The sequence below is a fragment of the Nyctibius grandis genome, chromosome 6, assembly GCF_013368605.1.
Source record: "Nyctibius grandis isolate bNycGra1 chromosome 6, bNycGra1.pri, whole genome shotgun sequence".
NCBI lineage: Eukaryota > Metazoa > Chordata > Aves > Nyctibiiformes > Nyctibiidae > Nyctibius > Nyctibius grandis.
The window spans coordinates 78,295,962-78,323,815 of NC_090663.1; the positions used below are offsets into that span (position 1 = coordinate 78,295,962).

Below are 27,854 nucleotides of genomic sequence, written 5' to 3' on the forward strand. Positions count from 1 at the left end.
AGACCCCCATCATTCAGTCAGAGCAATGGATATTGGTAAAATACGTTTAACTTCAAAATAACGTTTTTTTGTCAATGATAGAATAAGGGTCCATCTAAATTACAGAACTATATTCCATAATCCATAAATATTAAATCTGTCCTTTCTCGGAACTGATGCGAATCCTTGTAAATCTTACAAGTATTTTTCATTTGCAAGTGTCTTCAGTTCTTCTCTCAGACACTCTGCATGCAGGAGTATGATGAATTGATAACCCCTCCAAGAATAAATGAAGAGGCACCGTGGGAGCGAGTAAAGTGTGAAGAAAATCACGCTCTGAATTCCTTGCTCATGGAAAATAGCAACCAAACTCTCTTTGACATCAAGGAGGACCTGGATTTCACCCAAGCTCCCTACAATACAACTGTCTGAGCTTCAGATCTTGTCTCAAACACAATCTGTCCACGCGTCCAAGCAATTTGTGCAAAAGGAATGCCCTGAAGCTATAAATGGCAACTACTTCCCTGCACAACTTTATCTCACCAGGAAACAAAGCACATGGAATATTCAGTACATACCACTTTTGCAGATTTACAGACCAATGAGGCTAAAAAGTCAGGTCAAACACTGAGCAGGAAAGATAAAACAGCTTCAGTATCTAACATTTAATTAGAGTAAGACCTGGAATCATGAAGAGAAACAGTTTTTGCAATGGAGGAGCAAGCTGAAATACAAAGGAACAAAAAATTGCTTAAAAACTATCAAAGCCGTACCCAGCCATGCAGATAACAAGGACGTAATTGAGTTTGAGGTGAACATTACCAGTTTACTTAATACAGGTATTTAAGAAGATGGCACATACATCACAAGGCTTTTATGATGGGCCTGGCTAATATTAACATCTATTATAGATGCTGTAATACATTATCTGGCAAGGGACAGAAACTAACAAGCTGCCAGATGACAAAAAAAGGATTACTTTGAGGTGCCAATAACCTTAAACCCTTCCCTAAGCCTCCCCCAATACCATTCCTCTGAATTTAGACAAAAGTTCAAAATCCAGAACTATGCCTACAGCCATTTTTCATTCAATTATATTTCATGGATAAAATGTTCAAAAGTGACCTATAACTTCAGAGAATGAAATCTCTGAGAACACATTCAGATATCCAGGGACTAACTGCAGAACTGCTGTGCACAACTTTCACTGACACCTCTTGCTCAGTGCTTCAAATATGATGCTATTTTGGCCTCATGCCTGAATGAGGATTTAGAACTCTGATTTTAAGGGGATACAGCTCAACAATTCTCAGTAGTTCGGTTGAAGGACATAAAATAAACACTTCTGGGGGCTTTAAGTCTGCACTTAGCTTTTGGGAAAGAATCAAGTCAGAGGGCAAAAAAGAAGTGATGAGAAAAGCAAAGGTTCTGTCTTTAAGCTGCAAGGCTTTAAAATACTGCAAATAATATACAACCACCCACACTAAAATATCTTACCTAAGTCAGTAAATACATGTATGTACTGTAGGACTGCAGCCATGCTGTGAAGCGTTCTTCTGTATTTCACCCCTAAATGAAAACAACTCTCCCTTCTTTCATCTCACAAAAGGAGAACACTTTTTCCTTCCTCTGAAGAACTACAGATACGCTTATATCTTCAGTGTAATACATTTTTAGTTCTTGGGGTATGAGATTTGCTTTTCTATCACCTTGTGAACACCAAGGAAACTGATTCAGTTCAGTGATGTAGTAGAAAACAAACTTTGTATGTTAATTTCTTTTAGATAAACTTCATTATTAATAGTATCATTGTTATTATTAACGTATAAATATTCAGGTTCCTGAGTTCAATAAAATAAAATGTGTATTTCTCCATGCCAAAATATTTTCCAGGTGGCACTAGTCTACACATTGGACCTTACCCCAGACAAGCATCATCATCCAGGTTACCCCAACAACATTTATCCAGTGACACTCATGATGAATCTGAGACGCTGGATCACACACTATGCAAACTCCACTTCAGGACTGCAGAAACCCAACGGCTGGAGGCCAGCCCTCACCTTAGGAGATGAGGGAGAGCAGTGCTGGGCTCTAAGCTGGAGGACTATCGAGTTCAGTATGATGGGAATGCAAGAAGCGCATGGGAGGGTCAAGAGGTGCCACTGACTGAAGGGAAGCAGATGTCTGGCAATAGGATTCCAGCTAAGTGTTGATTAAAATTTCAACTTTTCAATTAGAAGACGGCTGTTTGAAGTGCTCAGAATAGTCCATTTAATTGTTTTCTGCCTCTGGAAACTCTAAGAAGGAAAAATAGCTAGCGAAAAATTTAAAGCTTTCAACACGGAGCCCAGAAATTCATGGAAATTTTTACCTTTTATTTCTTTAGGCAACAAAATTTGCTTACCCTTCTAACCCTACTATCAGTACAGTGAATCAGAGATACTCCTGACAAAGTAGTAATACAGCAATTAACACAGTGAGAGTAATCAGCAATTCCACTAAAGACAAGAAAAGATTAGATGAAGGTGAAACCTGTAAGGAGACCCTTGACATTCAAACATAGTTGCAAGGAACTACCGGTATCTCCTGTAACAGGAAAAGTGAAGAGAAAGGGCCCGAGTGTCAGACACTGTTCTCAGGGAAGTGTGAATGACAAACAGCCTTGGAGACGCTGACCCTACGTTCAATGTTATCTCAGCTTCTGATTATTAACCCCTGATCTTTTTGAACACATGTATAGTAATAGAATGAATACGCAGGAACCTGTATCTGAATTTGCCCGCTAACTTCACAAGGGGGAAAAAACATAACTAAATCAAGGACAAAAAAAACCTATCGTGAAAGGGAAGTGGTATATATTTCAAACAATCCTTGAAAATACTTTTAAATTTTCACTGCCTTTTGCCATGTAATTTATTCAACAAACAGTTATTCATCTTAATTAGGCTTTAAAATAGAGAGATCATAAAAGGGCAAGGGTTTGTTTTTCTTTTCCTAACTCCTTTTCTTAGACCTTGATCTATGGAACAGATAAAAATACAGTTTTTTTGAAAATGTAATTCAGTAAGTCAACAGCTCTATGCCAGATAGTTATATATCAAATGACATTACACACAAGCTTTATAATCAGCAACAGATCAGTCAGCTGTATCTATTTCAGAACTTCAATTCCAAGATTATCTGCTTCATATTTTATTTGGTAAAGCTGGTAACACAAGTCACATGAAGAGATCAAAGAGAAAAAAAAAAAAAACAAAACAAAACAGGTAAGAGAATGAAAATAAACACTATTCTCAAAATGAAACACTATTATATAAAGCTGCTAGGGAATGAAAAAAGGGTAAAGCAAAATTCTAATGAAAGACATCACATTTGCTGCTACTTGTCTGTTTTACAAGTAAACACACATCTTTGTTTTGGGGAAGCACACATCACCTTTGAGGAAATACACCAAGTAACCCCAAGTAAACGTCTAATGAAGAAAAAACAGGTCTGATTCAGGATTTTTTCCTTCCAAAATCCCCCAACTGCAGGTAGTTCTCCAAAAACAAGCCAAATCCCACAACTCTCCAATAGACTTTTTCAATCCTTATTTGGACTAACTCCTAATCAGCTTCCTAGCTCTCACCTCCTCCCACCCTTTTACCACTCCTTCATTTCAGCAATAGTTTACCTAAGATTGTTTAAGGTGCAGATTTGGCCTTACCTGAGCAGACTCCCATACAGCACAGACACACATAAGAAATGCATGCAGATGAAGTGGTCACCTATGCAGGGCAACAGGGCAGCACAGGGCTATGTTCTCAGAGTAAAGCTTTCAAAACCACCTAGAAAACCTTCCTGATCATTTTCTATTACATTTCAGACTGAAGTCTCACAACAGACTTCAGATTTGAAGATGTGCACCCTCATAGATCAAATTAAAACCAGGAAAATCTCTCTAACAATTGGCTAAGCTGCACTATTGTCAAGTACAATCAACTTGCTTGTTTGGGCAAATAAAACACCTTGGCACATTTCCCAAACTGCTATTTTATCTCCCCCCCTCTTTTTTTTCTGCTTAAATGAAAGATTATCAATCCCTGGAATCCAAACATAAGAGATATATATACCATACAGAGCTCAGTGTTAGTTATGTCAGTACAGAAACAGTTAAAAAAAAAAAAACTACATCTGTATCCAAATTACTGATTTACTGAATTCAAATTCTTGAAAGTTATTCTTCAAATAAGATAATCTTCAAAATAGTAAGGAACAACTTTTATGTACCATCAATCTTTTCTACTTAAGTTTGAAGCGATACACTTTTCCACTGCGTAAGAGTATGAGAACACTGAAGCAAATTTAAAACCCTAATGCAAACTTCTATTAAATACTAAGCTGTGGACAATGTTAGCAGATATCTCTACGGAAGTTCTGTCCTTGTAATGATAAATAGTATTGCCTGCAAAGGTTTAGACGACTGACTTCTCTTGTTTTATCTGATTATTAACACAGTATAGTCAACACAGTGGGGGGGATCCTGAATCTACTGTCCACCTGTGCTCAGAACAACTGAGTTCAAAACTTGATCCTTATAATACACATTTCTACCAGTCCAACCAATATGCAAAATGCCTCTGTCACATAAAACACTGCATTACAATGTGTTTTCAAACTCATAACCTACTGCACTCTGCAACAAAGGAGCACTTACTGCCATTGTCGTCAGAATCCTCACTGCTGCTAGGAAGCCCACGTCGTTTCATGATCTCCACGGGAAACAGCAGGCAGCCTGCAAAGCAATGAGACAGCACTTAACCCAAGATAATAATACACAGTCATCAAGTTGTGTTTCTGATGGCATTCGAGGATTTACAGCACACAAAGGAAAACAAACAACTTTAAACAGCAGCTGAAATATGAACAGCGAATCTCTCAAGGATGCTCAATTAGGCAGTCATCATAGGAGCAGGTGAACAAAACTGGAGAGTATCAATGACAGTGCCACCGACACTTTCACCCCAAAGCAAAAGCATATTTTGTTCTGAGAGATCTTAAAATCACTAGATACCTGCAGTCAATGTGCTTAACTTCCCCTGCCCATTCTGACACTAGATTTGCAATACAATAACATTTTTACTGCTTGTGTAAATATTTACTTTGGCTAATACGTTTTTTGGAACCATTTTATTGCTGTTTAAAGTGCCAGATTTACGAAATCAAAGATTAAAGTCATCCACTTACATATAAAAAAAAAGAAACATCACGAGTAGCAAGCCAAGTTTTCCCAGATTAACCAAGCATGCATCATCTATGCCCTGTAAGGCACCACCTCTAAGGTAAGAGAGTTCCTTCCTCCCACAGGGACATTTCTAGCGCCATGCCTGAGACTATCTGGTTTTCAGGAATCAGACCCACTAATTGACTACACAGAAGCTCCTCCAAACTGCCAGACTTCTACCAATATTGAGTTCAACTGCACATGAACCAGTGATGTAAAGGCAACAAGTTCTGTATCTTTTTAACTGCTACTCACAGTGCATTGGTATTTTCTCCTGTATTCTCTGTGGAATTAAACTAAATTCAGAAAAATTAAGGAAGCTGTAAATAGCTAGTCAGCATTTACACGTAAAAAGCTATTAAAAAGGGTAAGTTGAAGAGCAGAAAAAACATGAAACAAGGCAAGCACAGAAAGGCACATCCACTGTAAGTTAAACTGACAAGGACTCTAGATGCACATCAAATCCCCCGAGTCTTTGCTTACCACATATCAATCGTGATATCAACAAGGTCTGGGTGTTCTGCTGGCAGCAAAGCCTCACACATACCTCCAGGGTGCAGATTTGGAAATCAGATGCCAAAACACTTTTTTGCTTCTAGGTAAGTGCATAAAATCTAACCTCATCTTCACGTAAGCTGGGATTTCCTAGAAACCTTTCTACAAAACTCTTCTCATTGCCCCTTCAGTATACAGTGACCTACTTGAACTTCATTCACTGCAAACACGTGTCATTGTAGCAAACTCAATGATGCTTTCAACCTCTATAAGACTAATTTCCCAAAATAAGGAAACCCAAAAAGCCTAACCAAAGCCTGACACTATTTCCAAAAAAAAAGCACAAAAATACCTTCTCTTCCAAAAGTGATTCATATAAAAAGAAATAACCATTTTTTGAGGGAATTCATTTTACCATCACTAGCAAATCACAACCAACTGAACCTGAAACTCTATTTTACACTTCCAATGAACTTAATATAGTTGCAGGAGCCTGAGCATTGCAAGATTGCCTCCTTTTTCATATTATACATGCAAACAGAACTGGAGGGAAGCCTCCCTCCCACAGAGGGACTTTCCAGAGTGGCATTTAATATGGCTATCTTTGAAACATGTAACAGTTTTGAGCTGCAACCTTTGCTCACTAAAGGTAAAGAGAAACTGAATGGTTCACCTCACCAAGACCTTTTGTGACCATTTCATAGAGTAGAAATTCACATATAATGTCTGATACCAGAGAATAAAGAATCGTAAGTGACAACCTCTTACGGTGCTGGAAGAATTCTCTCCAAAAGCATTGCTTTGAAGCAGACCAGAACTTTGTGTGTGTGGCAGATGGAAATGCTGCCAACACATAAATACACAGACCAGCCTGGACCATCAAAATAATCTGAATACAGATCTGGTATAAATGTAGTAGATCCAGAGCCAAGTTCTGATACGGTCATTTATAAAGACAGAAAGCCAACATTCAGATCCAAAACAGGCTAAGGCAGAACTGAAAAATCAATTAGCTGCTACAAGGCCAAAACCAGGGGGATAAATATCTATTCTGTAAAGTACTTTTTCTAGTAGTTCATATACTTTTCCTGTAATTGGAAGAAATACTAACAATAGCAATGTAAAAGAACATACTCACTTAGAATGGAAATATCTCCCATAAATAAAGAGGATACAGAAGGAAATAAAGAAAAAATAAGTTCTCTCAGAAATGTAACTTGTATATTCCTGGGCAAAATCCTCACTTCTTGGTTCATTCCCACATGGTCTGGAAAGCACTATGCACCGTAAAGCAAAATAAGATAGCGTATATACACTGAGACACACTCACGAGCTTGCAACGAACAAGAGAATTCCAAATTCTGCTCCTCCACACCTTCTCGGATAAGTGTATTTTGAGTTCATCTTCTCCTAGCCTTACTTTCTGTAATTCACAAAATAAGGAAAGACCTGGAAGCTTCTCCTTCCTACCATCTGTCTTCAAAATACAAACTAAACACCTTTGTTGTTGTTGTTGTTGTTGTTATTTAAAGGAGAGAGTGGTATTCACACCTCCCAATTCAAGCACTCTCCACAGTTCTTCAGGAAATAAGAGAAGCCAGAACAGAAGCCACTTCCCCGGAGTACAGAGTATTAGATAAGGCATCTAATTTTCTTGTCCACTCTAGTCAGGTTTCAGAAGTTGGCCACACTGAAAAGCCTGTGTTCTCAAAAGTAACATTAAAAGAAAAAAGGTAAAATCCAGAGATCTCATTTTCCCATCTTTAAACCTAACCTGAGTTTACAGGGAGCTAAATCACAGATTGAAAAGCAGCATTCGGCTTCTTAGAGCAAGTCTCAAACCTCCTAAGATTAACCCCCTAGAATTTTTGTCATTAGAAGTAATAAAACACCTTTTTTCTACTTCTAAAATAATTTTAAACTGTTCCCACCAGATGTTCATGAGAGACCACTAGAACAGCTAATAAGAATTACAACCACAGATTGAAATGCTGCTGCTCTTAAGGCTGTCACAGCACCTCTGCCTCAAAGACTATTGGTTTCCACCAGGTGACGGTGAGCTCAAAGTCACGCAAGAACTGCATTAAAAATAAACACAGATTACAGATAGCGACGGTTAGGTACAGACTGAAGGTGCAGCCTTTTCCCTGTTCAACCACAGACACACACGTTTTCCCAGCATGTTTAAAGAATACTGTGAATTCAAGTAACGCTTTTTTAATCTTCAAGGGGGGGGAAAAAAAATACCCAAATCATAGTAACTCATTCTTCACAGGACATCCTTAACTAAAAATAAGGAGATATTTTTATAATGAAAAAGGCAGAATGGAAAAACTATCAAGCCTTTCAGTAAAATTACGTATCTCTTTCTCTTTCCTCTCCTAATCTGAGATCTAAGTGCCGACAATACTACTTTTCTTTGAAATTCTCACTCTTCACCGTCATGAAAATGTTGGTATTATTCACTTGACTTTATTTTCACATACACTTACTATCCTCAGGTGCATACACAATGCACCTGATCCAACTCTGATCTCATTAAAACATATTCTGAAACTGAAGTAGGTCTGTCAATTCCAATGGGTCAGAAGGCAGGATCATCAAGACTGATTGTACCACAGCTAGTTTAATGGTACAAATTGGCTGTGATCACTGTGCCTGCAAGCAAAGAGAATTTATTCACGTGTAAGCATAGAAAGGGTGGAACACTTAAGCCAAGCTTTAAGATTCATACCAATAACAAAGTAAAAACTACACACTTAGCCTGCGACACTGGCAGGACAGGAAGAGACCACCCAGGTTTCCGAGCTCACTTCCCAACAACTGCATGCAACCACATAATTGCTGTTTAATCCAGAAGTTCCCACAAAACATTCACTGTACCCACACATGCCACAGGACAACTTCCCAACGCCCTTCGCAAAATGAATGCTTCTCTGAAGCAAGGAAGCAGCCAGCCAAGCAGTGCCCTTGAACCCTCTATCTTCTATCACAAACATTTCCACAGCTGTTGTTCCCAACTTCTTACACCAGCCCGAAAGGGCATTTGCCCATATACTGTTCACCTGCAGAGTAAGCCAAACACTTGAAAAGCTGCTATACAGAGCCCAGCAGCCCTAATGTAATAAAGGCTGCTGCATCACCAAGCCAAACATTCCCCGAGTTCTCAGTTACACGTGTAAATTCCGAATAACCCGGCAGCTTTTGTATGTCATTTCAGTTTCGTTTCCTTGAAAGATGATTGTTTCTTCATGTTTGAACCATCCTTTCAGAAATCAGACCAACCAACACACAGCATGCTGATAGTCATTTCTCCTGAGGACATTCTCATAACATTTACCCATTTAGTCCATAACACTGGACTCGGGCAAATGCCAGCCTTCAACCAAACACAGCTTTACAGAAACAGCCATGACTCTGCTGGCAATGTTACCCCATTTCCAAGGGTGGACAAAACATCCAAGATAGCAATCTTGGATGCTATTGTGTGATTCATGCAATCACACCACTGCAATAAATGGCATAGATGGGGCAGAGGCCATGACTTTTTGGCCACCAAGCGTCCTCAGATGAGCTAGCCATACCAGGGCAGCACCAGTAAGGCTGGCACAGCTTGCAGCGTGCTCTACTGCACTGCTCCAGCAGCTGAAGGCACTGTGCTTTACAGAGACACGTCACCAGTGGCTTTTGCGTCCTTTTTCATCATGCTAGCTCTGAAAGCTAAGGTCTGGGTTTTACTCATTGATTAGGTACAAACTTCAAACACACAAATGCAACTCTGCACTTACATGGTACAATTGCTCAGATCATTTTTAAAGGCAAGATTATAACGCCTGAAATGTTTCTTCTGGCTATTGTATTTTGGGGAGAGCACTAAGCCTTTTTCAAAACACTTGTAAAATACTGTGCAAATGAAATGGCTAGACAATAATCCAATACAATCAATGTCAGGCCACAAAATAACACATGGATTTACACATACTTGTGGAGGTGAGCAACAAACATCTAACTCTACACCAATAACTGGATACAATTAAAAATACGGAAAACTCCCAGGACTTGCATAGATAATGAGTGAAAAAAATCTGAATCCTTTTTCCTAGCTTTCTCAGAGCAGAAATCCAGACGTTACCCAATAAACTGGCATGGCAGTGTGCACACACGTACACCTGCGTGCAAGACACCACAGAACCTCCTATGCTACTACTGCACAGTTAAGAACACTGTATACTTTTTCATTGTTTGACCCCAAGCAGAGAGATGATCAAAGAGAAAGATGTAAAGTGTGTCAGTCTTTGTTATGCAAATAGCTAAACAGAACCAAATTTTTTAAAATAATTATATATGAAAAAATCTACATCCTCAGGTCAAAGGTTTTACACAGCACAATTCTTACTAAAGTATTTTTAAGGGCTGTATAAACCTCTGGGTAAAGAGTGTATAATTCAAACTCTGACAGACAATTAACTGTAACTGTGTTAACGGGTGTCACTATAATAAACTGCGCTGAACAGCTGCAGAGACAGAATGGGAAGAAAGCACAATTATGACAGATGCACACCCTGAAGACAAACTGAAAAACTGGCTTTTCCTGAAAGTAACCCACTAACTGCAATGAAACTAAGACCTAATTATCTCTAGTACAGGAGAAATCACTTCAAAACACTTATTGTACAAATGGAAGTAAAGCGTGACATAGTCTTAACAAAATGGATAGGAGATGAAGACATTTGGCTTCTACTACTGTAGTCTTTTGAAATAGCTTGTTTATGACACCAGCCCAGTCTTCACCAACCTACATCTGACATAACAAGAAAAAAAATGGTTTTTTTCTTGACATAACAAGAAAAAAAATGTCCAGGCAAAAAAAAAAATGGAACTACATCTGAAAAAAGTTATACTATTAAAATTCACCTAAAACTTTGTCATTTATCTATATCACCTACAAAAGCTTCAATAGCAACATTTTATAGTCACAAAGATACAAGAGGTCTTAAATGAAATACTACAATATTATGTAGCACAGTCCACAGTACGAAAAAGCCACAGACCTTAAATTGGGAGAAAAAAAGTCCTCCAAGTCTCATGAAACAAAAAAGTATGTTGCAAGGCCAAGAGTGTTCTCCACAAGGAATATTTCTACTGACTTCAGCACACCTCTTCCAAATTTCACAAGGAACAGCAGAAGCACAATTTGGACATATCAGCCCAACACTTCTCAGCAATCCACACGCTCATTTATGCACCTGTGCAAGTCAGCTCATAATGTTACCTCACAATCTGGGCAGTGGCAGCAAATCATTCCCAAACTGTGCTGGGGAAACTGACTGCTCAAAATCTTCAGCAATGATGAGTTGGGCCCCACGAATTAATTCAACCCGCCCTGCACCCATTGCAGTTCATCTCTTCCATCTAGAAAAAGCTGTCAGCTTGGTCAGCTCCAGCTGAGAACAGCAGCATGAAGCAGCAGTACTAACCACATGGAGAAAACATTTGAGGAAAGACTGGAAGTTTTTTTTACTATATTCTGTGAATTGGGAATGAAACCAGAGAAGCTGCAAGGGAAACGTGCAGCTGTGAGGGGAAAGGGGAGTTTATTATTATTATTTTATTTTAAACATATGTATTGAACATAGCTCAAAAGCAGGGAGCGAGTTGTATCCGAAGCCAGAGGGAAAATCCTGCCACTAAAACGTACAACCCTTGCTGTTTCAACAATATCCCACTGAGTGTGAGAAACCTCTAGAAATAGAAGCATAACAAGTGTATTTTGGCATAACTTTTATGAAGGTTTTAGGTTTGCGAGCGTGGGCAGGTTTTGACTTACTTAAAAGACAGCGCCTGCTTAAAAAGGAAATTATTCCAAATTACAGCTAAGTCCTTCTCTAAAAAGAAAAAACAGGGCTAGCATAAAAGCATCTTCACACTTTAACATTAAAATGTCAACTAAAATGTGTTGCTAAATGCTACCATAATTTCTACTACTACCTAACAACCGTCCAAGCAGAAGCAATCTATTTTTAACGCTTGTGTGCAGCCACACAAACCAGTCGTTTGCATGTCACACACGGCCAGCTCTTACTGCGTGACTGACAGGGCTCAAGATCCCACGGACTTCGCCGACGAGGTGAATCTAATAAACTTTCTTAGAACGAAGCTGTCAGCTGACGAAGAAAAGAGACCGGGGGAGAAGTTAGCCAGAGGCACGCCCTCCGCCCGGGCAGCGTGGCCTCTCCACACCGCCCCACAGGTGAGCCGTGCCTCCACCGACCCCCGCCGAGCCAACGGCTGCCACCTCGGGGCCGCCTTTCCCGAGGGCGGGCGCCGGGGCTTGAAGAGTACCCTGCGAACCGCCGCCTCACGGCCCCCGCTCGCCGGCTCTAGGCCGGCCGGGTGCCGCTCGGGGCGGCTCCCGCCCTCCTCCTCACGCAGCGACCGCACCTCTGCTCCCGGCCCGGGCGGGCAGGGGCTGCCCGCGCCGAGGGCTCCTGACGGCGGGGAGAGGAGACGGAGCCGCCTCCCTGCCCCGGTGCCGCCGGGCTACACCTCCCCCGCGGGGGTGGCACCTTCCTGGGTAGCGCCACGGCCGCCGGTTTCCATTTGAACCGGCCCGGCTCGCCCCCTCCTCCTCCCGGCTCCCTCTCCCGCTCCTCCCCGCCGCCGGCAGCACCAATCCGCTCGGCCCCGGCTGCAAATCAAACTTGGTGCCCCCGGCTCCGTTCCCTCTCTCCCAAACCCCTGTCACTGCCGAAAATGGCCAAAGCACCTTCCCCCCCCCCCCCCCCCCCCATCTCCACGCTGCAATGGAGCGGGGCGGGGAGGGGGGACGGGACGGGACGGCGGTTTGGCGGATTGAGCAGCAGCAGCACGGAGGCGACTTGAGCTCATTTTCTGTGTCTGTCTCTCCTCCCACTCCCAGACAGTTCTGGAAACTGTGTATCACCTCTTGTCACAGGAAACCAACCAGCAGGCGGTGCAAACAAACAAACACCCTTTGCCTCCGCCCTCCCCAAAATAACGGATACCCCACCGCCCTTCGGTAGCGAACGGGCGGGCGCGAATGGCAAGGGAAAAACAAAAGGAAAACCATCCTCGGAGCGGGCGGCCACCCGAGCCCAGGGACAGGCAGGGTGGCAGCGGCACCAGGGCGGCTTTGTCTAATTTCAGCAAGTGGAATAATTGCTAGAGCCACACTCGCCTCTTCCTCCCGGAGACCGAGGACGGACCGTTAGCCAGAAATAACGCGGTTCTCCGGCGCACCGCAGCCCAGACCCCCATCCTGCTTGCCAGGCCCCGGGCGAAGAGCGAAATCGCGAAGCTGCCCTGACCGGCGTCCGAGCAACTTCAGGCGTTTGCCACTGTTACCCCGCGCCCCTTCTGCCCCCACGTTAGGTTCGCGTTTCAACACCGCCTCTGACGTTCCGATCCCTCGACAACAAACTCCGGTACGGCCACGCCGACTCACCCCGCCGTCCCACAGCCGCCCCGGGAGGCCGGCAGAGCAACGTCCTGCCCCAAGGCACCTACCGAGCCCTCTCCCTCCCCCTCCGTGACCGCTCCTGCCAGCGCACTTCCAACTCCCCGACCCGGGGCAGGGCGCCGCGCGGCCGCCGTGCACCTGCCGGCCGCTGCCCCGGCGGCAGGGATGCCGGCCCGCTCCGCACGCCTCCCCCCGCGCACACGCTCTCCAACACGTGCACTGCAGAGGTGCTCTCGCAAGTTGCTCTCCAGCAGGAGACAGCGGGCGCTAGCCTCGGGGAGGGGGGGACCGGAGCACCCATGACAGCCCACCGCCCTCCACCTGCAGGAGAACACCCTCCTGTGCCCATCGAGCACACGACTAACCGGCTGCGGCTCTCGCGCTCCGAAAGGCAACTTCTGCTTAATTTCACCGATGAGCAGTTTTTATGCTTTCCAAGCATTTTTTTTTTCCTACAAGCGAAAGCCGAGTGCGACTGGGGGGCTCAGTGTACTAACTACAAAGCTGCTTCTGCACATAAACACCTCCTCCCCCACACACACGCTCCCCGCCCTCGGCGAGAGGCGACGGGTCTCGTGGACATGTGGGTGACACGGTGACAGACAGTGGCCATGGCTCCCCCCGCCCCCTTCCTACACATCAATATCCGAGCGGGACCTGCGCTCTGCCGTTGCCATCTGTCTACCAAGTTGCTCCAACGCTTCCTACTTTCCGCGGAGGGCGATGCCCGCCGATGCCCCGCGGCGCAGCCTGCAGCGACGCCCGAGGCGCGGGGCCGGCAGCTCACTTGGCCGCTGCCACCTTCAAAGCTGCTCGGTCCTGACTTGCCGCGCCGGAGCCCGCAGCGGAACAAAAAGCCGCCCGCCGCTGCCGGCACCGGCACAGCCTCCCCTCCCTCCTCCCACCGCCCGCCCCAGCTCGGCACAAGTTGCTTGTGGGATAGCGGAGCCGCAACTCGGCCGCCTCCCCTCGCCCCGTACCGAGCCGCACGGCTCTTGGCGCCATGTTAATGACGTACTATCTTATTTCCACTAGGCAGCGACCTTCGGCACGAAACTGCTCTCTCGCCGCCTCCGGAGCGACAAAAAAACCATCAAATATGGCTGTGCTGGCGGCTTCCCCCGGCTGGCGCTGCGGCGGCGGGCACGGTTACCTGCTGGCGGCGGCGGCGGGGCGGCAGCGAGGCGGCGGCGGTGGCGAGCGCGGGCGGCGCGGCCGGGCTCCCCCTGCGCGGAGGGCTCGGGGCCGCCTCATGAGTTCGGCGCGGCGCCGGGGAGCGGGCGCGGAGAGCGGCTCCGTGCGCCACACACACACGCCCGCCCGCGCTCCCTCTCTCTCACACACACACAGACTCCCTCTGACTGACGTTTGTACTTGTTATGGAGGAAGGACTCGGTGAATCAAACTCGTTTCTGGGTCACTGCTGCCACAGGGGGGAGCTACTTTAATCCCCTGCCAAAACTGGAAGGCGAGGGGAAGGGGGGGGGATCATCACAACGTAGCGCCGGGGTGGGGAGGCGGCGGCGGCGGCCCCGGGGGAGCCGCCGTTAACTCTTGGCGGGCCTGGCCGGAGCTGGGTCTCGCCGCCGTCTCCCCTTGTCCCCCGGCGGCGGGCGGCTTCCCGGGGAGCTCCTCGCTCCCCGTTGCGCCGTCTTGGCCGGAGCCCGGGGCTGCGCGGCCGCCCGGCTCCTGCCGCGTCCTCGCTTGTATTCGAGCGGGCTCCAAAATGAAGATGGGAGGCAACGCTGCGAGGCTGGCGGCTGGGAAATCATCCGTGTCTGCACCCAGATCCCGCCTGCGGCACTGCTGGCGTTACCCTGCAACAATTCACTCTCCAAAAAATTTCACCACCAGGCATTATAATGCTGCACCGGCTCCCTATGCATAATACATAAATCACTGTGCTTTAGGCAGAGAAACTGAGGCACGTAAGAGTTAAATGCTGTGGCCACATACATAGCCCGTAATTGCCAGGGCAAGAATAAAACCGCAGGCTCCCCATTCTCAGCGCCCAGCGTTATCCCTCCAGCTCCCTAACTTTGATAGTTCTCAAAGACTAGAAAGAGCTAACACCCACTGCAGTTCAGTTCACATCTTTCTAGCAGGAAACGCAATTATCTTAAATTGGCACCAAATTACACACTCAACTTCCCGTTATCAAAAAAGTACGCTTGAACGCCGTTTTCTTTGTTTTCCACGTAAAACGCTGTACCTCACACCATGCACCTGTGCTCCCCGAGTGAAGGAGAACTACCCCTTCGGAGCAGGATTCCTGAGCAAATAACAGTATGAGGTAATATACACTATGGAGAAGATTCAGCACAATCTCAGACACAGAATTAAGGCGATCTGTGGAAAGTAATCCCCACAGTATGCAAATACAAATGAATGCAGCCTCTACAGCAATATTAGTCTACCAAAGAATCACACCTTAATTCAACGGAGGAATTGGGTCGTTACTCATCCATGCAAACAGAGTCATTTATCCTGCCGTCTCACCCACCTATCCACCCAACAATGAAACAGTACTTATATTGCTACGTATCAAAAAAAAAATGCAGTTTACTACAAAAATATCCTTTTCCCCCCCAAAAGATTCTTTTTTTTTTGCTGTGAAAATAAGATAGTTGTGGGTTTATTCATAGAACAACCTGAAGCATCTTCAGATTTTAGAGCCTAAGACCGATTACCCTTGTTTTCATCTACATGAAAATAAGAAAACACACATTCTCTACATTTTCCCACACATACCTTGCCATCAGACCTGTAAAGATACCTGTAGCTTTGCACACATCAGCAGTTTAATTAGAAGTAGATCCACTGATGTCATTCATATTTGCAGGATCTAGGGCCTTAGCTTCTTGCCATTCATGGTACAGCCATCAGGCACCTGTGATCATCTATGCGACAGACCAGACCAAATTATCTGATAAATAGTCCATTTATGGCCAGAATTACATTCATACACCCATCACCTTACCCTGGAGCTTCCAGGAACCTACCCCAAGCACTCATTTTCAATACTGCCAAAGGAGTCAGTGACTGGAGACTTTGTTGATCTGTATTATCTAAACAGCCTGTGCCCACTGCTGTGCTCTGGTGTAAACCCCAGAACAGATTAAGTCTTGAGTTTTTTCACTCAGTGGTCTGCAGGCCGCTTAGGAGCTCATGGACTACTTCTCATAAGTCCATAAAAAGTAATTAAGATTAGCAAAGCTATTGTCAGTTGGCATTTACTCTACAGAGGTATGCATCTCTACTGGATGAATATGATTTTTGTTTTTAATATTGTCTATCATAAAAGACTGAAGACTCACTGGAAATGCCATTTGTCCCACTTCTCTGAATTCTTTCCAAGAAAGTTCAGAACTGGCTTCTGAGAAAACCTTAAATGTGAATGCACTCTAGTTTCTAAAGAGGAATGAAACTTTCCTGTCTCAAACTCCTTGGATTTGAGGCAATATTTTTGTTTTTCTTTAATTAGTTTTCCTTTGCATATACGGCCAAGTTTAAGTTACATCTTGTATTTTAGGAAACATTTCTCTTGGAAGGCATGCAAGGCCGTACATGCAGGAACAGAACATGAATGTTTGCAGAACAGTGGGCTGCGTTTTAGAAAGTAGCAACAAAAAATGCTCTCTCAGATACTGTAGAAAACTCAACAAACGTGAGCCCTCTGTGCTGTCAAAGCAGCTAGCCCGGTCTTTATGAGGACGGTAACACAACTGGAACAAGATGCTCTTTTGTCTCTGCATGCCGTGTATCACTGAGACCGTTCTGGAATAACGTACTCAAACGTTGTAAAAGGAAATATTGAAAATTGAAAGGTTAGTAGCTAGACGAATAACTTTGAAAATTCTTGGAAAACACTTTACAAAGCAAAGGTTACATCCCGTACTACTTCAACACTACAGGTGTAAAGTTGGATACTAATATAGCTATGGTCAAACAGGAAAGAATATAATAAGAGCATACCAAAGTAAGCCACTGGCATCATTAATATAAAACAGTGCTAAAAAAGAAGATCTACATAAGATCTAAATAAAGCGATGAGTTTTTCACTGCAGTATCAGCTTTAGCAGCTTAAGACACCGTTATGACTCCTGCCTGAGAATACCAGCGGCAGACATCGGAATGGACTGCATGAGTGATCCTCACTCACTTCTCTACAAACTCAGTGCCCAGCTCAACCTGCCAGAGCAGGCAGGCTGCCTGCAATGAAACAGAGGAGGAAGGTAAAAGCAAGCCACGTGGGGCAAAGAGAGAAGCCTTGATTCTGCATTAAACATCTGACCAGTCTGACTCTAAAGATTAGGAAACAAATCAGTGAGAGACAACCTCGCAGTACTCTGCTGCTACCTCCACTGGCTACATTTCAAGGTGATGGGTAAAATTCTGCTGGAGGTAGAGTCAGTAGAAGTTTTGCCCTGGACATCAGTGGGGCCAGAATTTTAGCCTTTGTCTCTAATAGATATTTACCCCCTCAGCAAAGCAGGTATTTTGTTATAATAAATAACATCATTAGACTCTGTGCCTCATTCAGTCATCTTTGTATCAGTATTAACACTCATTCCAGGAGCACTCAGAGAATATGTAGGAGGCTTGGAGTTAAGCTTCATACTAACACACAGAACTTCTGGTCCCTTCTCCAAGTTATTTCATCAGATATAGTCACTCCATATTAAATTCTATTTAATTTTTTTTATTGTTTACGTAGTTTCTTAATGTCTCCCTCTTGACTGTTTTTTTCTGAGCAGATGCACAAAGCCAAGGAAAGAATATGTGGCTTTTCAGCACTTTTTTCCCAGCCTTTAGTGGAAATCTGTTGCTGCAGATATTTTATCTGATAAAATATTTTCATCACTCACTTCTTCCTTTTCTTTTTTTTTTTTTTAATTTGATAATACTCCTTTTACACTTGGCATCTTTTCCGCTAATCCTTGCAGAGTCTCCGCACCTGAAGGCAGAGCTAACGAAGCCCAAGTTTCTCCCCACTGTTAAACTTAACCCAACTATCACTTAGAACTCAAAACTCTTCTTTTGCTCTTTTGGCTCCAATTTTTAAGAACTTCTACTTCCATTTTCTCTTTATTTATTTTGAAGATTTTAGATTTTACTTAATCTTTAAGAGTAAGAACTTCCAGAGAGCTTTCACATCTCCTTTGAGAGGTGTCTGTATTTCAGAGAGAGAAGACAGATGCACAGTTGGGCCAAATCCTGTTGAGGTCCGTTTTGTCTCTAGTTGGTCTATGCACATGAGTAAGGGGGAAAAAAAAAGATTTTGACTCATGCATATGTAAATCTATACCACTTACAAATTGCGTAAGCACAGTATTTTTAACTCCTGCAGAAATAAAACTTGCTCACACAGCTTCCGTATGGACCATAGAGGTACATAGTTGTCACAGTTTTGTCTAATCTGAATACATCTTTTATGGCAACATGGCACCTGACCACTTCACAAAATTACGCACAAAAAAATTATTTGGTGTTCTGGCTTTTTCTTCCTTATCTACAAGCACTGAATTTTGGTGTGTCTGGATTAGGGAGGTCAAAAAGACTAAACTCAGGTAGTGTGTTATTTCCTTTTACTCTGAAGCTGAGGTTTACAGGTACCAGGATTGCTCGTGGGAGTGATTTGCAGATTCACAGACCATACACCAAAGATGTGCTTTATCCTGTGCTCACAGCCTCATTCTACTGCTTTATAGTTCCTTTGTTTTACTGAAATGTAGCTGTTGTGAGAGGTCCCTAACTGGGTGTATGAACCAGTACGCCAGTAAGTAGAAGCTGTGCCATTAAGGGATGAGGATGGAGAGGGATGAAAATGAATCTTTAGAGCTGATCTTTACATGCTATCAAACAGGGTGCTTGCAACAGAGACACGAGTGTAGTCTTTTTAATGACAACACTTGAGAAGTAGAGATTATAATATTCATTTTATATGTGGGTAGGCAGGGTTATTCAAAGGTTAAATCACTTGCACAAGTCACATGTTAAGTCAGCATTAAAACCAAGAATAGAAACCTAAAGTCATGCCTCTCAGTCCAAGGTTTCTAATGATTAAACTGTATCCTCTCCTTTGGCCCTGTCTATAGCACATAACACAGTACAAAGTATACCTCCGTGACAGTTTGCACATAGGTATCTTAAAATATTTTTGCAAGTCAAACACAATCATTGCACAGAAATGCAAGCGCTGACATTGTCTATTCATCTGAAAGTGAAGTGGGAATAGGTATACCCAATAGGTAATATTTGCTAAATTCCAAAATCTAAAAGTACAGCTACTGAAATCAAGTGTTTCCAAATTATTCTAATTGAAAAGCAGAAGCTGACAGGAAACCAATAGAAGAACCTCAAGGGAACAACTGGAAGCAGGCAGTTAACTTGCAGGTCTGTGAGTTAAGCGGGATGAAGCTGATGCATCCCCTTTAAGGTAAACAACACAATTTGGTACATGATGAGAGAAGTAATTAGCAGCCAGGGTAATGCCCTAAGTACAGGAAGAATGGATTGTGAAAACCTCAGGCAAGTGAGAGTTTAGCAGCAACAGATCAAATCTCAGCTGAAGCATATACACATGCCTATCTGGCAGCTCATCAAGCAACATTACACTGGGTAATCTAAATGAACTTCAATATTAAATTGTGGTTTTGCAGACAGAAATCATCTAGTGAAAGGAAGGTGCTGTGACAAGACTCATAGAAGAATTCAAAAGAATCTGATTACAGATTTTCTGATTGCAGAGTGTGTCCTGATAACTGGTTGCTAAAAGTAGAGTAGTGGTACCGGTTTATTGGGGAAGTACAACAAAAATAAATTTATTTTTTCAGTAACAACACCTGGTGCCAAAATAACTTTAAAAAATAAAAAAAAAAAGCAACTTCAACTCTGGATCCTTAAGAGTTAGAAAGAGATTAAACAAAACAAAAAAAAAAAGAAGAGATCAGCTGTTGAAATTGCTCTGAGCAGCTTGTGGTAACATTTCTGGAAAGAGCAGAAACCTTGGAAGTAGCTTCCCATGTGGCTCTTCTGGATTCCCCTCGGTACTTTATGGAATTGCCCCAGAGCTGCTTCTATTTGTGGTCTCTCCTGGGACAGCCTCTTCCAAATGTGATGACTCACAGTTCATTGAATTTAAAGCTGTTTCCAGACCACGAAACTGAGGTCCGCCACAAGGGCCAAGAGATCATACACCCTCCATGGCAGAAAACAGACCTAGGACAATTAGGCACAAGTCACAATGCAGAGGAGATACCCTGTTTATCCTCAAAAGGTATAGCTCCCTCTCCACAGCTTACCAGCTTACCAGTTTCCATGCTTGAAATCCCCCTTAGGGGATGTGTCAATCATAATTTTGACAAAGGGCAAATTTTCTCCCTTAATAGTCAGAGCTCCACTGCTTTCAGATGCAGCTGTCCTGAAACCTTCTTCAAATATTAGTAACTTTAGCTCAATAGTACACAGGTATAAGGCAACAAGGGTGTAAAGAAGCCATCACTTCTAAATGAAGTGCTAGTCAAACAAATAGGCAACTGTTTACTTCAGCTATTTTACTTTACCAATTATATGCTTTAAAAATTAAGTTATTCAGTGTTTAACACAGGAAAAATGATTGAGAAAACTAAATTAAATGTCTTTTTCTTGTGCTAATATTGATTGCTGAGCTTTTCTACAAGTTTTACTGCCTAAGTAAGCACAAAAACCAGTTTAGAAAGTTTTAATCAGCCTAAGTGTAATAAAAGCTGCCTCATGTACTTCCATTTCACTATTATATATATATTCAGAGGTTCAACACTACCAAACAGGACTCGGAACAAGAGGCTCAGAATATCCAGGACAAAAGAACCTTTACACAATAGGGGAAGTTGAGCCCTTCTCCAACCTCCCTCCATCTCTCACCCCAAAAAAAGACAGTCAGCTGGGGCCAAAGTTTGCAGCAAATGGCCCCAGCTGACTGTGTATCTGGCTGGCATTAGTACATACCCAAAACAACACAGCCCACACTGTTATGCTTCCGCTTTGCTAAGAGCTTATCAGAAATATACACCCAGTACAAAATTCACAAACGTAAGAAAAGCCTCAGTACCCTTATCAGGTAGAGAATTATTATCTATTTTGCAAAATAAGACATTGAGACATAATGGGAAAGAGATACAAATAAAAACTGCCCCTGGCAAAGCGAAGAGACTCAGTCTCATGATTCAGCCCTAACATATTACAATAGCGTAATCCTTCAGTGCTGTTTGAAACATACACAATACAAAAGGTCAGCCATCCTTAACGCTGCATTTGCACACCGGATGTGTCTAACCCCAAATTTCTGCTTCACACTTCAGGAGAGCAATGAGACTTAGAGGAGGTGGCAGAGTCTTTGCACATGAAGATGTTCAGAGGCAGAACCTCAAACAGCTGCATGGTAAATTTTCAATGCACTTAATGCAAGCACTCGGGATGTGAACGGCCCTCGAGTCATTTCATACCATTTATAACAGTAATTCTGAAGTTCCTTTTTTTTTTTTTTTTTTACATGGACAAAGGAGTTTATTGCTTATTAAGAAGTTACAGCTTCTATGCTACTGCTCAAAACCAAGACTGCCACAGATATATTTAACTAAGCACACAGTAAAGAATGAAGAAAACTTGGAAATCAAATCATTACTCTGGCTCCTGTGAACTTTGCTTCACTAAGCAAAAAAAACCTGCAGCAAACAAAATAGTCTCTGACCTTCCAGAACAACATCTAAAAAAAAAAAAAAGGTCTGATCTGCTTATGTGGGCAGATTTTGACACAGGGTAAACATCTATGTTTGCTCCTCAAATTGCACAAGTCAGACAAGAACCTCTCTCTCTCTTTTCTCCAGGACATGCTTTTAAACAGTTGCGCATTTATGTTTCTTTGACAATCTGTGGCAGGTTACTTTCTTCACATGGAAGTGCAAGTACTAGAGCAAAGTAAATGTGCCAACTGCCCGTAATCTGGTATCTCTAAAGGAAGAACGGGCACATCCTGCAGTGAGCACACGTATCCTTATGTAACTGCCAAAACCGCAGCTCCAGCCTACTTGGCTTCTCAAATATTCAGCCAGCCATAGCAGCATCTTTGCCCTCGGCCAAAGCTAAAGGTGAGCCCACAGTGTTTCAGATCTCTTCTGGAAAAGGGCCCAACTGCTTAAGGGAGCCGAGCAGAATCTTCAGCCACAGCACACAAAGGGGCAAAAAAGTTTACAGAAGATAAGTTCAGGAAAGCCTGAAAGAGCGCCAGCCCCATAGCAGACAGTCTCATGCCAGTGTACAGCTTGTGCTGGCACTCTGGTGTAGTGCTTTGGATCAATAACATCTGTAATAAAGCACATATTGACTGATAGGCTGGACAGATGCACAGAGGCAGCAAAGGGATTTTTTTCTCTCCCAACACACTGGCGCTGGAGCCTAGAGCAATGGTTTGGCTCTACCTTTACATGTTTATCTTTATTTCATGCTTTTCAAAGAGCTGCTCCTGTGGGTTCCTTGGGGTCCCCCCCTTTTTAAGGAAATTAAGCATCTTTCATGACTACCTTAATAGAACGTTGCAAGTATTGTGCACTCAGTAGTGCCTGACACATGCCTGGGACATCCTAGTTAGCTTGCTTGCAGGAGTTCGATTTCAGTGAAGGAAATCTGTGACAGCAAAAAGGTCCCAAACCTCAGGCAACGTAATGAGAGACCAAGATCACCGACTGCATAAGCCCTGTCATTTCATGTGAACAGGATGAATAAGTATTGAAAATGTGTACACCTGTCACATACTGTACCCAGCGAGGGAGCCCCATTAACAGAGTAAGCTGGTTACCTTTCCAAATACAATTAACATCAGCTGGTTAAATGTTTTAAATTCTTTTAAAATTGCCAGAGGTACACTAATTCCCTGAATTCTGTGTTTTTCCATGAAAAAATAGCAGTCCAGAAAATCAAGCTACAACATACACGCAGAATCCTTTTCTGCTACGTACACACATGCATACTTTGTTTTCACGAGTATCTCAAAGTCAGGAGATCTCCAAGCCCAGCTAAGGGAAGAAGACACTGACACTTGTCTGTCTTTAAAAATTCCTTCCACATACCTACAGTTTGTAAGCAATCATTGCAACCAAAAGCATGAGTTGAAATTCTCTTTTCACTGGGAATGAGTGTTTATGCCACTAACTTCCATGGAGCAAGGATTTTTCCTGACCCTACGTTTTATAATTACAGAGAATTCTATATAGCCATTGCCATTCCAACTGTATGATATTTTTTAATAATGTACTCTGATTGAAGACCACCATCTCAACCTGAACATCAAACGAGGAATTAGCTGACAGAGGGTTTAAAAGCTGTATGTCATTTCCAGCATATGCACCAAATGAAATCATACTTAGCAAGGTGTTTGCTACGCTAACCCTGTTTACACTTCATAGCACAAAAATAGACACATTTAACCCTGTGAAAATTTAGGCCAGGTCTGAGAGCATTAAGCACAAGTAAAGCGAAAAATGTGCTAGGTTACTGAGACTAGGTTCAAAGGACTTTGATGTCCAAGGCTAAAAATGTAGTTCAGCAAATTCTTGCTCATTTGTCTGGCTCTGGAATAGTCTAAACTTACTTCGTACCTCCCTGCATGATTGCAACATTCCTTGAAGATCCGCAGCTCGTATTTTTTTTGCATGATCTGAACTGCTTCAGTTTGCATAACGAGGTCATGGCTTCAGTCTCAGCCCGATGAAGCCAGATGCGATGGTGGAGGGCTACCTATTGGTTAGATGCTTCCACTTACTCCAAGCTGAATTTCGCAACATCTGCTGGAGAGCCAAAGGGCCTGCTTGTTCTCATCCCACTTCATGACTTGTATGTGCTCTGTTGCACAATGCCTCAGCTTTAATAAAGGGGATGGAGAACACACACCTCAGGCCAAGTTTTGGGCTAAATCATTGTATCTCATATCTTTGTACTTACTCATTTTGTTCTGACTATACTAGTTTTTAAAAACTGCAGGAAAAAAAACTCTTAATGCTTGACTCATTTTTTAAAACAACACTAACATTTTAGGTCTGAGACTTGCATAAGACTTCTGCTAGATATGCTACAGACATAGGACACCAACTAAAATATCTTTTTTGTATTTTTAGCCTCTATTAATACCAGTACATTCAGCTTACACTTCCCTATCGAGAAATCATTTTGTTCCACATACGGGAAAATCTCCTGTAGATGTAGGCCACAGCTTGCAAAAATAAACAAATAATACATTTTCTAAGAGAAAATAGGTGTAAGTATATGGTACACTGCCTGACAGTGACAACAAACCACATTAGTTTCCTCAAGGAAAAAAAAAAAAACTTTTGCAAGAAACAAGTGAAGTTGCAATTTTTTTTTCTTTGCTCTAAAGTTACGTCACTTGTCTCTTGGGTGCAGATGACACTAATAACCATGTGCCTGGACTCCAGCTAAATTATCAGTTTCCTTTAAATATTTTAAGGGAAGAAAAACAGCAAGAATGCTGTATAGGAAAGTAGGAAGGCTTGGTCTTGAGCTTAATTTTGAAAATTCTTTCAGTTTCCTGAATTTTGTTCTACAGGTTTTCATACACAGATATTTATCATTTGTGCATGCAAACTCAGTAGCTGCATGTGTAGCTACCCAAACAGCACACAATGTGGGCACAGCACCTGCACACACCACAGCTGTCTCTGGACAAGTTCTAGCTATTCAGCCCAAACATTTTAAATGATCTCCACCCTTTAGGAGACCACTCTTTGCCTTTGTTGAAGGTACTTATTTTAACCCTGAAGTCACTGGTCCCCATGAGTAGCATTATGTTTTCCAGTGACATTACACAGAAGCGTGCATACCCAAATGTTTGTATGTCAAGTTCTGAAGAGGACACCTTAATCCCTTGACTCCCGTAAAATGCATCACACTTAAAAAATTGTCTCATATAGTTGCTGTGTAGAACACTTGAGAAAGATCATGTAGGTGAGGCTTCAAAAAAAAAAAAAAGGTAATTCTGTTAAATTTCAGGTTGCAGAATGCCACACTGAATTAACTGCTGATACCTCAGCTGAATCCTCCATGTCTCTACAAACACCCTCTAAAGCTAAAAGAGTATCTACCCATAACACAGGGTCCTGTCCATCAGGATTCAGCTAAACATTCAGGTCTTATTCATGATCAGAAATTCACAGCCAAATACAGGTAGTGCCAAGAGCATTCTAATATTTCTACAGCAAAATGTAATGACTTCATTTTCATAGGTAAACATGATGAGCTCCACGAACGACTGCTGAGGCATTAGAGATCATTAGTCCCAAGGAGAAAGCGCTAACATCCTGCAGTATCAAATTGTTTATCACTAATTTACAGAGACTGAATCCACAAATACATTTCTGTCACTTTGTAGTTGCTTAATTAGTTCCATATATTAAGCAAATTAAACTGAAGGATGCAGTGAGTACTCCCAGGGCAACCAATGGCTATGTCGCCAGCAATTTGCTTCTTTTCCATTCAGAGAAGTCCTCTGAATTTTCTTTTTCTTTTAGTGGCAAAGAGGGTCATAAAAGGATGAAAGCTGTGATCTCACTAGCAGAGCAGAAATCAAGAGAGACTTCTATTGCACTGAGATTAGTGAGAGAACTCCAAGAGAAGAACTTCATGAACACGTGCATGAGTGAACAAGCAGCCCAAACTTTGGGGAATCTTCAGATCACAGTCAGAACATCGCAGTGCAGCTTTTCATTACAGTAAGACCAGAAGAAGCCCACAGATAGCGATAAAGCACATAGGTATTTGCAAATTCGTTCTAAACTTCATATGTGGAGTCTTTTAGAAAAGTATGATTTGTAAAGACTAACATTTAAATAGTTTAATTGTTTTCATATATCAGATTAACACTAATGACTAGAATATTTACTGATTTGTTATTTTTATATAAAGTATTTTTAGAGACAGTTGTAAGCTCATAGTTAATAACTTTTTGGATAAAGCTGTTCTGCTAATTCATTTTCCTCTTTTCTTGCATAAAATAATGCAAAAGAAAAATCAACACTTCGATCTCAAGTGGTTAAAAAATAAACGTTATTTTGCTTGAAAACAAAGCAAAAACAACAACAAAAATACCTGTCCAATATTTTCGATACCATGCAGGCTGCTACGAAGAAAGTTAACTGCCTGCCAGGCAGACCCAGTACCTCCACAAGCACTGTTTTACACACGTTTAAGTCCAGAGGCATCAACTGGATTATTCTCATACCTAAAATTAGAGAACTTCATAAGTTTTTGTCAGACTGGGTGCTTATGTGCTCCAGGCAATTAAAAATTTACTTTTTTAAAAAAAGAAAGCAATATACTGATGATTTCAATTTAAACGTTTAGGAGGTAGTTCCCCTTTTGATATTATTCCTTAACACATGTTCAGTCCTTGTACTGTGTTATCCCTATTGTGTGTACATATATATTTTTGGTCACACAGACAACAGAACCTATACACGAAATATCACCACAGTTAGTTTACTTAAAATGTATACCCATTTTTGTTAATTTAAAGAAATACATATTTTTCCTGATAATCCAAAATCATCTTATAAAAATAATTTCTGATATTTGTGGAGCTCTATTTGGATTTTGAAAAAAAAATATTATTGGCATACATTTTTCCTGTACTGTAAGAGTACAGGACATTTCAGCAGCATATCTTCCTCTCTCGTACGAAAAAAAAAACCCACCACCCTGGAAAAAATGCTAAAAAAAAACCAACAAAAAAACCCCTCCACCCAAACCAGAAGGGAACATACATAAAGAGCAATTCCATGGCTATTTTGTGGTAAATGATAAACCACAAAGCGTCCCTTAGTGGATGTGCAGAATGTATGATCCAGAGTTTGGAATGTCCTCATTTCCTGACACTTTTCGCTTTTTTTCATCTCTGTAAGAACTGCTGACTGCTACATTTCCTAGGGAGAGGCAACCCAGTTCTTCACTGTTTTAGGTGCCAGACTTAGGAATGACTAATTCTTCCATTCTAGCATTACAGTAGCAGCTCTAAAAGGAAAAAAACATAAAATATAAAAGCTGAGGGTTAATGCCTCTCCCCATCTTTTTTACCCCAATTTTGGGACATAGTTTTTAGAATCTTCATGGAATACTCTGTGAAATGTTAAATATGCCCCATGATACAAGGTTAAAGCACTTCTTCCATACTCATTGATACCAGCCTTCATACTCTGAATTAAAGGTCAAATCAATCAAACAAATACTATGCAACTAAAAGGAAAACAGAAGTCAATGGCCAGAAGAGCAGAATATTTGAATTCTTTCACTCCAGGTCCTCCAGAGCTTTGTAGTGGTTTTACTTTAATGTCCAAATCTATGCTGTAATTACACTAAACCTTTCTCGAACAAACAAAAAGTCCTCTGATAAACAACAAAAACAGTAGATGAACTAAAGAATTTCATTGATCCAGACTACAGCAATAATATTTTCAGGAAAAAATTGCTCGTTAGATATACCAAGTTCCAGCTGTCTAAGAAAACAATCTGCAATTTGGCTTCTTACTTCAAAGCAGAAGCCAGCTACACAAGTTTTCTTGGAAAACACACCAGCTTGAACCCAAAATC

General features: G+C 42.2%; 1 protein-coding gene across 7 annotated transcripts in view; it reads right to left on the reverse strand.

Annotated features, from left to right (window-relative positions):
• JADE1 (jade family PHD finger 1) overlaps positions 1 to 27,854 on the reverse strand; it is a 60,731-nt gene that overhangs the window by 27,602 nt on the left and 5,275 nt on the right. Inside the window, exons 1-3 of one of the 7 annotated variants that reach the window (XM_068404338.1) lie at positions 13,586 to 14,058; positions 5,729 to 8,398; positions 4,679 to 4,756 (exon numbers count right to left, since the gene is read on the reverse strand). In XM_068404338.1, coding sequence (XP_068260439.1) covers positions 4,679 to 4,730 — 52 coding nt within the window. In that variant the 5' untranslated portion in view covers positions 4,731 to 4,756; positions 5,729 to 8,398; positions 13,586 to 14,058. Of the gene's footprint in view, positions 1 to 4,678; positions 4,761 to 5,728; positions 12,147 to 13,585; positions 14,059 to 14,238; positions 14,258 to 14,373; positions 14,611 to 27,854 lie in introns of those variants that run through there. The other 6 variants (XM_068404340.1, XM_068404343.1, XM_068404341.1 and 3 more) reach the window with 6 other exon arrangements.